This window comes from Papilio xuthus, unplaced genomic scaffold, assembly GCF_000836235.2.
Source record: "Papilio xuthus unplaced genomic scaffold, Pxut_1.1 DF826949.1, whole genome shotgun sequence".
Classification (NCBI taxonomy): Eukaryota; Metazoa; Arthropoda; class Insecta; order Lepidoptera; family Papilionidae; genus Papilio; species Papilio xuthus.
In genome coordinates, this window is record NW_013531700.1 from 2,370,609 (window position 1) to 2,385,864 (window position 15,256).

The following is a 15,256-nucleotide window of genomic DNA, read 5'->3' on the forward strand; positions in this document are numbered from 1 at the left end:
GTGTTTTACTTATGGAGACCGTTAGTGGGACAGATTAATTACAACAAACACAACGTAACTCACACCCATAACGCAGAGGGGTAGGCAGAGACTACGGGCACTTGACGCGGTCCTAACACACCTTCTTTACGTCGTTTTCGGGTGCTCTTAATATAGATTTATTAATGTTATTAAAAAAAATTGCTAGTAAATTAATGACGAGAGACATTTTGTTGAACATTAAGTTCAACAGAGTTTTGAATTCAATTAAAACATTATGTTAATTTTTTTCTCTTTACAATTAATGAGAAAGGTTCTTGCGTAATTTCTTAACAGTCTTTGAGATTTAATATAATTAGTTAAATATCCTGGGTATTAGGAATTTTACAATAAATTACGCAAAAAAGCTAACAAAATATTAATATTTAACTCAGTTGTATGAACTCAAATTGAACATTTTGTCTTTTGTACTATTTTTTTTATTACATTTCAAATTATTGTCAGTTAAAGCTTTGAAAAATATCGATAAAATCCAAAAAAACTTGATTAGGATTTTTTTCAAAAAATAACTAACTCTAAAACTATAATACAACAAATGTAGTTTGTTTATTAAAGAAGTTTACTTATACGTCTTATCAATCTATTTCGGTTTGACGGAAATATGATTTTACGGACAACATTAAAATAGAGGCATACGTACGCATGTAATAAGTATAATCGAATTATTATGAGGCCTACAAAGCACCGGAAGGCTTTCATTGATGCACAGGGTGTAAGCGCCGCCGCGTCTGCCGCCCGCCCTATAAAGTTCACTAAAAGCTACGCAAATACCATCCTAACTTAGTTTGCGCGCAATTGCATGGATTTAAATTGTTACTCGACGCTTTGACAATACTATTACAAAAACTGTCCGATGTCACAATATATTTAGAGATAATGGTTGCATGTTTTATTGACTGGTATTATTTTATACATTTTTATCTCGTAAAATAAAAACTATAATTAAATTATCTATATCAAAACAATGTATAGACTAATGTAATACCAATATGAACTCAAAATTCAACCCAAGATTGACGATTCAACACATAAAAATAATTTCATTCGTATTGATTTCAGTCTGCTAATATATTTATTTTTGGGTTGTCTAACAAAAAAAATGTTTACACTTTCTTTACGAGCATTGCCTTTCGCGAAATTTTTATAATGAGCCACAAGAATCTTTGAACATCGTCGAGTCATACGATATTCATATTAATAAATAAATCGTTCCTTGCCCTATCTAATAATTGTTATTTTTAGTCGTCAACAAGTAGGCTCTTTGTTATATCAAAATAATACGTGTCTACGAAACTCTGTGACTTGTTTGTGATTCGTATAACAGGGGAGGTGGACGGATGAAATGTAAATTTATTAGCTTAAACTGTAGACGTGATGCCCTCACCTATATAGACATTGGCTCTCAAACTATTAATCGTAACAAAAGTTTAACAAAAGTGAATAACAGTGGTAAAGTCCGATGCAGTATTAGCTGATGAATGAATGACCCGCTCACCCAATGTTTTATCACAACCATGCAGAAGACAGGCGTGAAGTGAAAGTATTTCCACATTCCTTCTTAAAAGTGTGTGTGCGGAGAGGAAATTCTAGTTTCCCTTCTGTCCATCGCCCTGGGCAGTCACTCAACCGCGCCCTACCCTAACGTTGGTACTGCTTTACGCTCTTGTCTAAAAGTGGATTTTGTCAAGGAGGGGTATTAAAAAAATCCTTTCTCTGTACATGAAGTATTTTACAATAAAACATTAAATTTATACAAAAAAAAAACAAACAAATATTATTAAGAAAAAACAAATAGCGTATCTTGAACGCAAATAGATATCAATCTATTAAAAGCTTCAACTAAACGATGTTCGATTGGTTAAATGTTTTCATTTGTCAAAGTTTGAGGACCAGTGGCGCGCGGGCGGTCGGGACTATAAAAGCTCTCTGCAGGCAACAACTGAACATTCTCTACGCAACAGGTGACACAGACAGAGGTAAGTCAAGACTATATGACCAGTTATAGTTTTTTTCGTATTTAATTTTTTTGTACGACAATGTTGCTCGGAATTTGATATGTGTGGTTTTATAGAATGAATTTTTGATTCAATACATTTTTTTTATTTTAAATAGTGTAATATGTGTGTTTTAAATTTGTGAAGAATAAAGTATTTAAATAATTTAATATTGTGAAAAAAAATTATCAAATCTAAACTTGAAGTCACTGATTTTAAAATTTTTACGGAAAAAAAATTATATTTGCCTAATTTAAATATGAATACTGAAAAAAAAGCTAAATATTTGAACTCCTTTTGTGGCCATTTTGCACTATTTTGTGATGTTTCTTTTTTAATTGTAAAAAGAATCATAAAAAAATCCATTACTAATTTAAATTTAAAAATATATATATTCTTGTAATTTCCAATCCTGTTTTAAAAATGAAATATAAAAAAAATCAAAATTATTAAAATGTAACTAACAAATAAAGATTAATAAAAACATAATGTGATAGATATATTTAAAATATTCGTCGTCACAAAAAAAAAATAATCTGTAAAAATAAATATACATTTTTTTCAAAATTAATCGCAAACCTAACATCATTATTTTGACGTCCATTTCAATCATAAAATTATCGCTTTCCCTAACTTAATTAAGAATAAATTGTATAACATGCCCGAGGCTCGGCTTAAATATTACAAACATTAATATTACAAACCGAATATGCGAGACAAGAAAAAAAAATCTTAATCTTCGTAAGTGATTAAAATGTCAAATTATACACCCTGTATAAACACAGATTGTTTGACTGTAGGTAATTGAAGCTAAGACTTCCCTAGAGGGATAAACCCTGAGTTACCTTACCACTCGTAATAGGAACTTCAAGTTAAGTCGTGTCTTTTTAATAACGTCGTTTTCTTTTTTTTATTTCATTTACGCTTCGGGCTATTATAGTAGTATTTTTAGTTTTTATTACTATTTTAAAACGTTTTATTATTATGACTTTGGTAATAAAATTTGATTTTTAATTTACGTGTTCATTTTACTTATAACTAATATTATAAATGCGAATTTTGGTATGGATAGATGTATGGATGGATGGATGTTTGTTTCAATGTATTTCCAGAACGGCTGAACAGATCTCGATGTAATCTAACATAGAGGTAGAACTTAGGCTGGAAGAAGACATAGGCTAATTAAGTTTTATTCTAATTTCTCGCGGACGAAGTCGCGGGCGACAGATACTTTTGATATATTGTTGGTTAGTATTTTAATTTATTATATATTTTAATTTATAATGTAAACAGTATTATGACCCACTTATATGACATAATGATTCTGTCGAATCTGGTTTAGTGAGATAGTCCATCTTTCTGTTGGGGAATCAATTAAAATTGTGATCGCTCATTACACGAAAGACGGCTATAATTCATAATTAAATATACTTTTATTTTTTCTTCTTGTCTACACTAACTTTAACTGTGTGAAAAATCGCGGTTCGCGCAATTTCCTTAAAATTTTTGCTTCATATATTATTTTTAATATTTTTTATTAAAAATTATCTCAACATTAAGTATTATGAACGCCATAAAATGCGTTTCTTAAGCTTCATAATCGTATATTAGAAAGATTTCATTTGCGCTAAGCTACGAAAGCTATAATCCAACTTAATGGTGAACCCGTTGCAAATATGGATACGACTTCCTCTTTTTCTATACTAATATAATAAAGCCTATTTGCTGCTGAGATAATTTTAATAATGTATTATAAAAAAAATATAGTAAAAGTTAAAATTAAAATCATCATCACCCGTGACTCCGTCCGCGCAGAATTAAAAAAATCTTTATTAGTAGCCTACGTGTTCTTATAGACTATGTTCTTTACTTATGGCAAATTTCATCTAGATGCTAGTAACCATCATACATACATTCAACTAATCTTTCGCATTTAAAATATTAGTAAGATAAGTAACATTTGAATTATCCCAACAGTATTTCCTATTTATTAATAGGAAATGTTACTGTTGGGATGGAAATTCTGAACTCCTTAATACTCTATTACACCTGTTTATAAAGTTCATGTGAACTTAAATTGTCTTAAACTTAGATTACTGATAATGAAGCACGGAAACAAAACCGCTTACAAAATGTGTAACTTATTGTTAACTTATTGGCACTGTATCATCAGATTTGATTTGCGATTATAATATAATCACATTCACTGACTTAATTTATTTAAAAAAATGTATAACTAGCTGTCACGCGCGACTATATCCGCGCGCTATTAAAAAAAACTTAATTAGTTGCCTTGTGTTCTTCCAGACTATGTTTTATATTTATACCAAATTTTAGCGAGATCCATACAACCGTTCTCAAGACACCTTTAAATAAAGACACATCCATCCAACCAAATATTTATAACATTAGTAAGATATTACTACTATCTCTTCTTTAATTTGCAATCCACATACTTTACGAAGCAGTGTCGAGTTAAAGCCGCGACTTTTTTACGTCCAAGTATTACGCGGAAGGCACCTATAATGAATAGGCTTCTAAAATATTAACGCATATCTTTCGGTCATATTCCTAGTAAACATTAGGTCAAACGCTAGTTTATTCATTGCAAAAGGATTAGAGAGTACATAGGTTCAAGATAGCTTTTATTATTACCGTTTATTCTATTTAATAAATTTTCAATTTTATTGGCAGGCAATATGCAGTCAACAGCGAGAATCGCCCTGTCCATCTGTGTGCTGGTCTCAGCAGTTACTACTGCATCTTGTGAGTATACAGCCTTATTCGTTTTGATGTCCCGGAATAACTTCGATACCCAAAAAAAGTAGTCTAAGTTACTCAGTAACTAGACTAAGTACTCAGCTTTATGTTGGTAAAATAATTTATAAAAAAAAAATATTATTTTTCTAAAAGAAATAAATGAAAGTACATTGCACTTGGTCTTGGGTCACAACTTAAATAAACAATCGGAACAAATAATTGCGAACAATCTGTATTTCAATCATGAAGAAGTTCAATAGTAGACTTTTTCAAAAATAGACTACTTTTATTTTTTTAATTAACTAGGGGACGCAAACCCCTTGTACTTTGTCTTCCCTGCTACTTAAAATCACTTAGCATAACATGCAGAACAAAATGAAACTTATTCGATTGATTATTCGTGGCTTATTCAGATGTAACATAAATGAACTTAAAAGCTTTTTATGAAGTTACGACAACCTTTTACTGAATGTATCAAACTATATTTGGGGTTATAATATCTCTCTATCAATATATGCTATGTTTTGCATCTCTATAATTTTTAATATCAATAACTACAATTTGCACACGCTTTAAACTTAGTTGGCAAGGACTTATATTTTTTTGATAGTATTTTTTTGGTATAAAAGATAAAATTAGCTTTCCTTGCGGATAGAGACAAAGATCTTTTTGATCTAATATTAAAAATATTCCTCAAGCCAAGGTCCAAAAAGGGCTGTAGAGCTAGGAGAAGATTAAAACTATTCATGTATGTCAGACATAATAAGTTTAAAATTGTCTGCTTACATCAAATGTGTTTAGACGACGTCACAGAGCGTGGAACAGCGGTGGCAAACATGAATTGGGCCGCGGGCATTGTTATTCGTAATCTCTTTGATGTTTATACCCTGGTTAAAATAATTACGTATAATGCTAAATTTATTTGTTTGTTATTTAATTAAATATTAAGCAATGAAAATTTACAATTTTTAAACGAAAATATAATTCTTAAAATTTCTTGTGTCAAAAAGAAACTTAAAAACTTGTTTATGAATTTGATTAAAAAGTCCAATAGTGGGACTAAATCTAACGACCACAGATTCAGTAGGTAACCTTAACCAATTTACTTGCAAGAGACACTGTTTTATTATCGATTAACTAAATCAGTGCTTTTAATAGTGTGGAGTCATAATAAATAATCATAACCAGATATTAATAAAGCGATTTTAAAATATCACCGGATAAATGTGATATTTATTCATTAGCTACGAGCTCGCCGCGGTGCTACGTGATCGCTACGGCAATACGTGCCCGCTACGATCCTGCTACGAACAAATCTGTTGCATTAAAACGTGAATTTGCTTTGGCATTGCTCTTCAGTATCATGTGGTGTTGATGTTTGAATATGTTTTTACTTTTTGAATAAAGTACGTACTTATAAAATAAAATAATGTTTCGAACTTTTTATTAAGTTATGATTTTAGTGTACAATATAGTATGCTTTATTTAGGTTTTAATAAAGTCAATTAAATAGCAACTAGTAAGATTAGTTTTACGAGTCTAATCAATATTAAATAATTAATATTTTCCATGAACTATAAGTCACACCTAAATTTTAACATAATGAATTAAGTTTAGAAGACAGTTATTACAGAATCTAAGTAGAACTATTTGCGGTCAATCGAAAGCCTATGGCTTGACACCGATACCAAAAAGTTTGTCCATTATTAGATATCAAGGAGACAAAGGTTTCCGAGGGCACTAAATTGATTAAATTTGTCCTACCCAAATGTGAATATAAGTGATATAACTATGTACTGTCACAATCAGAGACATTAATGGATCACTAAGGTAGTTCCTTAGTGTATAATAATAGTGTAGCTGGTATCTTTGATAAAATTTACTATTTTTTAAAATGATAAAAGACTACACAAAATAATACACTAACCTTGGGTTTCTAAGACCAAAATCTGCCTTGAAAACATAATGTTATCTCTGTTTTATGAAAAAATAATGACAGAGATAACGATATGTTTTATACAGAGATATTGGTCTTAGAAACCAACTTTAAAGGGTGTAAAGATTGTAACAATTGTACGTTTTAATTTATCCTTTTATTATTTCCTTAAAACTGATTATCTATTTTCACATGTTTTCCTGTTTCCTTTTGTATTCAACATACCACTAATTTAAATAAGCTAAGTGTACAAAACAATTTCTACCCCACTTTTTACTATAAACGAGCGACCCTAGAGTTTTTCCCTGGTAGAAGTATTAATTAAATTGTACAACGTAATATCCCTTTAATATGAGGTTTTTTTTTAGAAAAGGTAGGCATTTGTTTTTGTTTTTTTTTATAAAGTAAGATACACTTGCACAATAATATGGCATGCTAATGATAGTATAGTTTCGATTCCTCCGTCTATCTTCATAATAATTCTAGTATACATGAAGAAAAGTTTTATTATTAATCAAGTTTTCATTTCTTTGAACTTCGACTGTCGTAATATTTGTATTGAAACATTATACACAGTTTTTTTTTAAAAAGAGTATGTGAAAGAGGACGTCATTGAATAAAATGTTCTTATAAACATGTTTCGGCAATGAAAACTCTTTATAATAGAACTGGCATTCAATTAATGTAATAGTGTTTGCAATATATTTTTATCGTGATTTTTGTTATGTTCTGTTTCGTTAAACGGCTGATTGATACGAATGGTGTTGGATTACTTTTATTTATAGAGTAGCGAGGTTCTTGGATCATTAGTCGCACTCTTTGCGGGATTTTGTACAACGAATTGGTGTTTACGGGAAAATGTATACATATTGTGTACATTTTGATATACATGTTTATTACCGGAACATAAAGTAAATAAGTTATTAAGCTCATTTATATAATATTAGCTTCTTGCAATAAATCAAAGAGATTTAAATATAATATACTAGTTGTCTCCCGTGACTCCTTTCGCGGTATTATAAAAGCTTAGTAAGTGGCTTATGTGTTCTTCCAGACTATGTTCTACGTATCATATCATGATTCGTTGATGAACTGTTCTGGAGATAACTTCTAACATCCATACATCTAAACATTCGCATTTATAAAATTAGTATGATATGACAGTAATAGTAAGATTTCTCTTTTGTTGTTCTTGCAGCGAGCAGTGCCAAGCTACGACGGGATGGAGTTTTGAACCTGTATCCCTTCCCAAGGGTTGGGAGAGCCCACCACACATGGCAGGTTGCTGTTAACGACCAATATTTAGGTATGTTCGTATTAACCAAAAATAAAATAAATATTTACCATGAAAATAACAAGGAAGAAATTACATTAAAATTTTAATTTTTAATTAAGGCCTTTTTTCAGAAATTAATTTAAAATGAATATATTTCTTATCAGAAGTAATAAATTCACACATCTAAACTTAATCCACATATCAAAAGCAAAAGATAGAATAAGTAACGATGTTTTATTTGAGTTTGATTTCCTTTTTCCGGAGTTGACGGTGTGAATAATTTCCTTATACTAAATCCTACAATGCGAGTTCATCGATTTAGTCTTTAACAAGAAGGAAATTACATAACTCATAGGAATCACTTCCATGCCTTAAGAAAGATTTATTAATAATTCTCTATTTCTAAATTAGTGGATGAAAGTATGTAGAAATAATTTTCTTTAGCAGAATAACATAAAAAATGACATTGTAGCAACATACGTAATCACATCACGAAACCTATACGTTTTCGAATGCGAACAAATGTGCGGGCAAAATCTATTTTTTTTTATAGATTCCGAGCTGGCCTCCAAACGTCAACTGTATGCGTTCCCGCGCGTCGGCCGTAGCGACTTCGGTTACCTCGACCAGTCTAACTTGAACCGCATCAACTTACGTTTAGAAGAGCTACTCTTGGGTCAGCAGCTCCTGGGCCAGCCGCGGAGTAATGATTACGTGAAGAGGGAAAGCGAAAGTACCAGTAGCGGGATGTGGTTCGGACCCCGGGTCGGCAGATCGTTCAATAATGATGGTAAATATGAAATATAATTTGAATATACAGAAGCGATCTGTTTCCACTGACGTAACACTTGTATGTAAACATATTTTAATATATTTCATTATTAAGGCAGTAGAATTGCACGTTAATGTTTTAATAACTTTAAATTGCATTCTACGAGTACCATAGGAAAGAGAAAGTGCGATTATTATACAATAGTGTTGTACTCCGTCTGCCCGAAATTAAAAAAAAAACTTTAGTAGCCCATTTGTTTTTTCAGATTGTTTTACATTTATACCAAATTTCACAAAGATTCCTGCAGATGTTCTGCTGATACTTTCAAATATCCATCCATTTAAACAATCGCATTTATAACATTAGTAAGGTTTAATCCGCCCTCAGTTTATATTTTTCAATTTATTTATATTATATTATATTATTACTATTATTATATTATATTATTATTACTATTCATAAATTGTGTATTCGAGATCATGTATTAATATTTGTGTACGATTTCTAGATGTTATTAACCGCAAAGAGGACAAGGAGAGCAACGATTTCGAAGACTCAGCCGAGCGCATTGAAAGAAAGAAGAGACAAACGAAACAAGCCTAAGTCCATTACCCTGACATTTTCGCTGCAATACTTATACTCCACGAAATAAATATTAATTTTAAATGAAGCTTTGATAAATGCCGTACCGAATGTGTTAAGTAACATAAATTTATTTATATTTTATAGTTTCAAAGAACAAAAAAAAATAAGCAAAAAATAATACTTTCGTTCATAGACATCTTAGCTACTAAATTATAAACAAACGAATGTAGTTATGAATAAAAACTCTTTATTTATGTTATTTCTCACATTTTTATAAGGTAAAGATACACTAGCCCGAAAAAACAAATTTTAAAAAATATGTAATGTCAATTCTTCTGTGAAAGTTATTTAGGATAAACTTAAAATGGAACTTTTCCGCAATTTTTATAAACTTTAATATTATCAGATAATACAATAGTAGAATATTTTTGTCCAAGTTATTTCGAAGGCTGTGTGGATTGCGTACGATATCCATGAAATAACTTTGTCAAAACAAAAAACTATGTAAGAGTTAAAATAGAGGCTGTTGTTTAATGTCTGTGGTGAATAAAATAAAAATGTTACGCAAATTTGACTTTATATGTTGTCTTTTATTAAAACTTATCAACTATATTATTATTTAGCATTAATCCTTGTTAAATCCCCTTTCAAAAAAAAAAACAAAATCAGTCCATCTGCTCGGGAGCTATAAATCCACAGACACACTTAGACACGTCAAACTTACAACACCCTGTTGTTTTTGTTTGGAGGATTAAAAACCATTGCTAAATTTTGGAGGCAGTAGTGATTTAATTCTCGTACACATCGGAGTTTACAATGAGCATACTCACAGTAACTTGATAAGACGTAGCGCAGATTATATTTAGCAAATTTTCTTACCACATTTAGGGATTTAACGTGAAGATCAAACATGATTTCTATAGTACTATTCTTACAAACTCCTGTGGCCACAATATTAAAAAGCTCATTAACATTGAACACTCTATATATAAATATGAATTGGATACACGTGCCACGATACTTCATTACATAATAGATTAAATATACATCGATTAGTAACACAACACAGGAACGTGTACAAATACCACTACGAGAGATTTCCTGCAGGGGACCGCAATTCGTCGAACGCAACGACAGAATATAAACAAAGCTTGTACACTACATCTGTAGATATGTTGTCTATTGTCTAATAACCGATATCTTTGAAACTTTACTTTTACATTGACCGTGGGTTTCTAAGATCAAAATCCCAGTTTGAAACTTTCTCTATTCTATCTATTTCTATTAATGAAATGATTTATACAGAGATTTTCATCTCAGAAACCAATGGTAAGATAATCTTTTAACTATTACACTCAATGTGGTTAAGTGTCTCGGAGTTACTCTGTACACCAAGAGACCGTTTAAAGTATCACCTGTATGCGTTGAGTACAAATTATTTCTAAGATTTATTGACGTTACTTTTTAGCTTTTAATTTAGTTACTTGCTGGACAAGTCTCATCGCGTTTTTTTCGTCGCTATAAACAATAAGATAAATATAACATCTTAATAAAATTATTACTAGAATTTATATTCCGCTCAGTATATATAATTATACTTAATTTAATAATTCCTTTGTTTTCCTTATATGACGTAGAGTGTTTATTATTGTGTGTTTTTGGAACCGCCATTTTGTAATTATTAACGTAAACATGGATCGTCGTTAAGGTCAAGTTTGTTTATCGTTAGCATTTATTATTTTACTTGAGTGAAATTTTAATGCAAAACTATTAATACGACGTTATCGTTCTAAACCTAAATCTATATATATAAAAGAAAGTCGTGTTAGTTACACTATTTATTAATATATCCACGCGGACGGAGTCGCGGGCGACAGCTAGCATATCATAGAAAAGGAGACACTAGCTGCTATATTTATTAGGTATCAAATTAACATATAAAAGAGACTAGCTGTCGCCTGCGACTCCGGCGGCGCTGAATAATAGAAAACTTACTAAAACCTATGTTTTCTTCCAGAATATGTTCTACATCCATGTCAAATTTCAGCGTGACATGCGCAGCTTTTCTGAAGTTACAATCATACATCATTCATATTCATTCATCCATCCATTTAAACTTTCGCATTTATAATATTAGTAAGAAGTAAGATAAGTATCTTTTATAATAAGGAAAGGTTTAGATTATTAAAAATGAATCAATTAAAAAGGCAATATTTAAGGTTTATCTAGTTCGTTTTATATTTCACTTCTAAGAGTTTCTGAATATTGGCTTTTTCATTTATTTTCTTCTTTAATATAAATAAGACCATTATTATGAGAGGAAGAAATTCTTTAGAATCCGCTTTAATTGTGACCATACACGGATTTTATTAAATAAGCAACGAGCAAACATAAACCCGTATGCTCCGGGCTGGCTGACCCTCTGCACGATCCGGTTGTTGTCTTTTGTCTTGTACGGATTAAATATATTCTATTTTCGACACACGTTTAAAAATATATTTCACTTAATTGTATGAGTTTATTTGAAGCATATTTAATATTTGTTTAATATCTATTGTGTTTTCTAGCATGCATTTAATAAATACAGTATTTTAAAGTTATAAGAAAAAAAAACTGAACATAGGTTTCGTTTCTTAGTGTTTTTTTGATTAATTATAGTAAAATTCTGATGAGTTCGCAATATTAGGGTTTTGTAAGTTTTCTTTGCTAAGCACAGTGGCTTAACTACTGTATAAAAGTATTAAAAACAAAGAAAGGAAAATGTTATGTTCAAAAATTATTAAACGCAAATTTAACCTACAGCACAATAATCAAACTCACAATCTTAAAATTCAACGCCAAAAATATAATACACCGGCAAAGAAACAGAACATGATAGCCATTGTGGAGGGGTCAACTCTGTCAGACGAGTTACAATAGTCGTCAAAGCATTGACAGGAGATGCCAAGGTGGTCAGTGTTGTCATCTCTGTAGCACGGCTGAGAATGTCGCATCCAGCCGCATCCTCGCGTCACTCGAATGTCAGACTCACGATGAGAATGGAATACTGAAAATAGAACAAGGATTTTACATAACTAATTAAAAAAATGAATCTAACGCTGATTGAATTCTCAATAAAAGGAGGTTTTATAAGCTCTAAATTAACTGCCAGCGCACGTTTTCCCACATGGGTCTAATTGGACCCACTGCCAGAAGAAAGCATTTTGCGTTCCGTCGATATCTACAAGTTTGGATGACACTGGATATAAGTTCGCGGGAGTTAGAGCCTACTTTTATTTAGGGTATTAAGGTATTTGGATAAATTGAAAATATAAGTTAAAAATGAGAAAATGGCTTTTTTATTATTATATTATTGCCGATTACTTACTAGTTTGAGAGATCTTTCTGCAGAAGAAACTGTAACCTCCGGGATTTGGTATGGCGGATTCGCATTCGACGATAGGCACAATACGTGATCTTATATCCTCGCTATAAGCGTTCACATCAAGACAGGCTGTGTTATTTTCACTATTGCAGTAATAACAACGAATACACCAAGCTGAAATATATTTTATAACATTTTAACACAGTGCAAGACTTAGTTTTGACAAAAATAACCATCATAACCTCAAAAACAAGTTTTATTCGTTGTTACTTATTGTTCTTACTACTATTATTATTGCGTAAGTAACTCTGTGTCTGTATGTCCTTTCACGCAAAAACTAATACACCGTTTTAAATAAAATTAGGTACACAGATATTCTAGAACCTGAGAATTGACATAGCTTCTTTTTAACGTGAAAAGGAGTTTGTAAGGGGGGTTTGAACGGGCTTTGGAAATCGTTATTTTTACAGATAGAAGCTTGAATTTTATTTTTTAGAAAATAAGTTAATAAGTATTAAAAAAATTAACCTCAAATTAATCATGTATTTGGAAAATATAGAATATCAAGTTACTCTATTGCCTACGTAATTTGAAAAGGTAATAAAAATAAAATTATATCTTACCTTCACTGACGAAACCCGATATAATAAAAAAAGAAACAAGTTTATTTAAAGATGTCATTCTATAAAATAATGTACCTATATAATGTTAGACACAAATCTAGCAAAAAATTGTATCTAAAACACGTTCGATTTAAACAGAATATTTCAATAATATTTATCAGAATGTGTCGGTTGTAGTAAAGAGTGGTTACTGAACTGAGCTAACTAGAGTAATGCGATAACACTGACGGTATAAGATGAGTAGCTTTATTATACTACGACCACAAAGTCTTGATACTTATGTTTTACTTTTTATAAACAAGGTACACCAATTGCATGAGCAACAAACACGAGTATATAGAAATAACACACACAATACAAACAGAGGAACATACAAATGACAGGCGTTTCTTATAAGGTTAGTTTGAACTTACAAAATTAACTTTTGTGTTTTCTTTAGCTTCAAATGTAGAGTAATCTATATATTTTGTAACTTCATGTATTTCGAGTTATATTCTAAAACTACGTTAAAAATAATCCCTTACATGTGCCAGCGAGATCAAAGGCTGGCTTAATCGATTTAGTACAAAATGTTATAGGTTAGGATTTATTTTTTTACCTATAATTTAATTGTTATTTTTATTAACGTATAGAGTATGTGTTGTAAATACTAATTGGCTCTCTCTTTAAAAATTCAAAGTATCTAAATTACCTATATATTATGACGATAGACAAATGTGCTTATCAACAAACATTGACCCTTGTATGACCGCCTTTGATTCCCTAATTGTTACTATATCTCTAAAGAGTAGAATCATTGAGGAATAATAATTGACATGTTATTTACGTTTTATATTACATAATTACGTCAGAATTTCATAATTTATATAAGTATAATTTGATTATAAGAAATATATTCTTGTAATCATAAATATTCCGGTTCATGATTAGTTCATTTCAAAATTGCGTTTACGTACTTTAGGTAAGGTATATATTAGGTCGAACCGACAGTTTTACAGGACCGACAAAGATATCGGCTGCACGAACGTGCAAAACGGTGAATATAGCTATACAGTTTTATACAATTGCATTGTACATATGGTGTTTTTTGTGTAACTTATAATATTTTTTTGTCTGTCCGCAAATCTGCTTTTGTTTCTGGTAATTTTCGAAACTACTGGATCGATTTTGTCGGAAGATTTACTGGGAAATACCTAATTAAAACGAGAGTAACTTAGGCTATTTTTTAATGTCGTGGTGACGAAGTTGCGAGCACCCGATAGTATGTCAAAGTTATTTCCTTCTATACGAAAGCAAACTCGATAAATTGGTTTCTACACCTGCGACGAACATTCTGAATATTCACCTTGTTGAGCTATTAGCGTTTTTACATCTAATTATAAAAAACATACACAGCGAAGTGTGTAACAAGGTAATAAAATGTGTTCCTACAATCCTTTAAACCTGTTATTTGTTCCTTGTTCATTTGTATGGTTTCAGGATATACCACGCTTTATCAAGTTGATACTTTATAAATATGTCAATTAAGAATGATCTTACTAATATTATAAATGCGAATGTTTGGAAGTATAGCTGTATGGATGTTTGTTAAAAGGTGTCTGTAAAACGTCTGCATGGATCTGAATGAAATTTGACACAACATATCTGGAAGAACACATAGGTTACTTATTAAGTTATTTAATTCTGCACGGACGGATTCGCGGGCGGCAGCTCGGTCATAAATATATTCTATCCACGATTAAGAAATGAATTGACAAATGTAGAAATGTAAAAGAGATTTCGTGTTATACGTACTTCTAAACAAAAATAATGTCTATTATTTTTTTGGTGAAAAGTTTGATGGGAACTGTGACCGGAGGCATCACCTTTCTTTTGATAGATTCTTGATTATCTTTGCCCACATAGTT

The 15,256-nt window shown here is 30.8% G+C and overlaps 2 protein-coding genes across 2 annotated transcripts; one reads left to right on the forward strand and one right to left on the reverse strand.

Annotated features, from left to right (window-relative positions):
* The first annotated feature begins 1,966 nt into the window (after window positions 1–1,966).
* CAPA (CAPA/CAP2b protein) lies at window positions 1,967–9,457 on the forward strand. Its single transcript, XM_013316060.1, has 5 exons — window positions 1,967–2,015; window positions 4,728–4,799; window positions 7,928–8,035; window positions 8,559–8,795; window positions 9,286–9,457. The coding sequence occupies exons 2-5, from the start codon at window positions 4,733–4,735 to the stop codon at window positions 9,378–9,380; spliced, it is 507 nt and encodes a 168-aa protein (XP_013171514.1). The 5' UTR covers window positions 1,967–2,015; window positions 4,728–4,732; the 3' UTR covers window positions 9,381–9,457.
* Window positions 9,458–12,009: 2,552 nt separating this feature from the next.
* Window positions 12,010–13,543, reverse strand: LOC106120658 (uncharacterized). Its single transcript, XM_013316025.1, has 3 exons — window positions 13,350–13,543; window positions 12,730–12,900; window positions 12,010–12,408 (listed from the first exon to the last, which is right to left on the reverse strand). The coding sequence occupies exons 1-3, from the start codon at window positions 13,405–13,407 to the stop codon at window positions 12,194–12,196; spliced, it is 444 nt and encodes a 147-aa protein (XP_013171479.1). The 5' UTR covers window positions 13,408–13,543; the 3' UTR covers window positions 12,010–12,193.
* Between the last annotated feature and the right edge of the window lie 1,713 nt (window positions 13,544–15,256).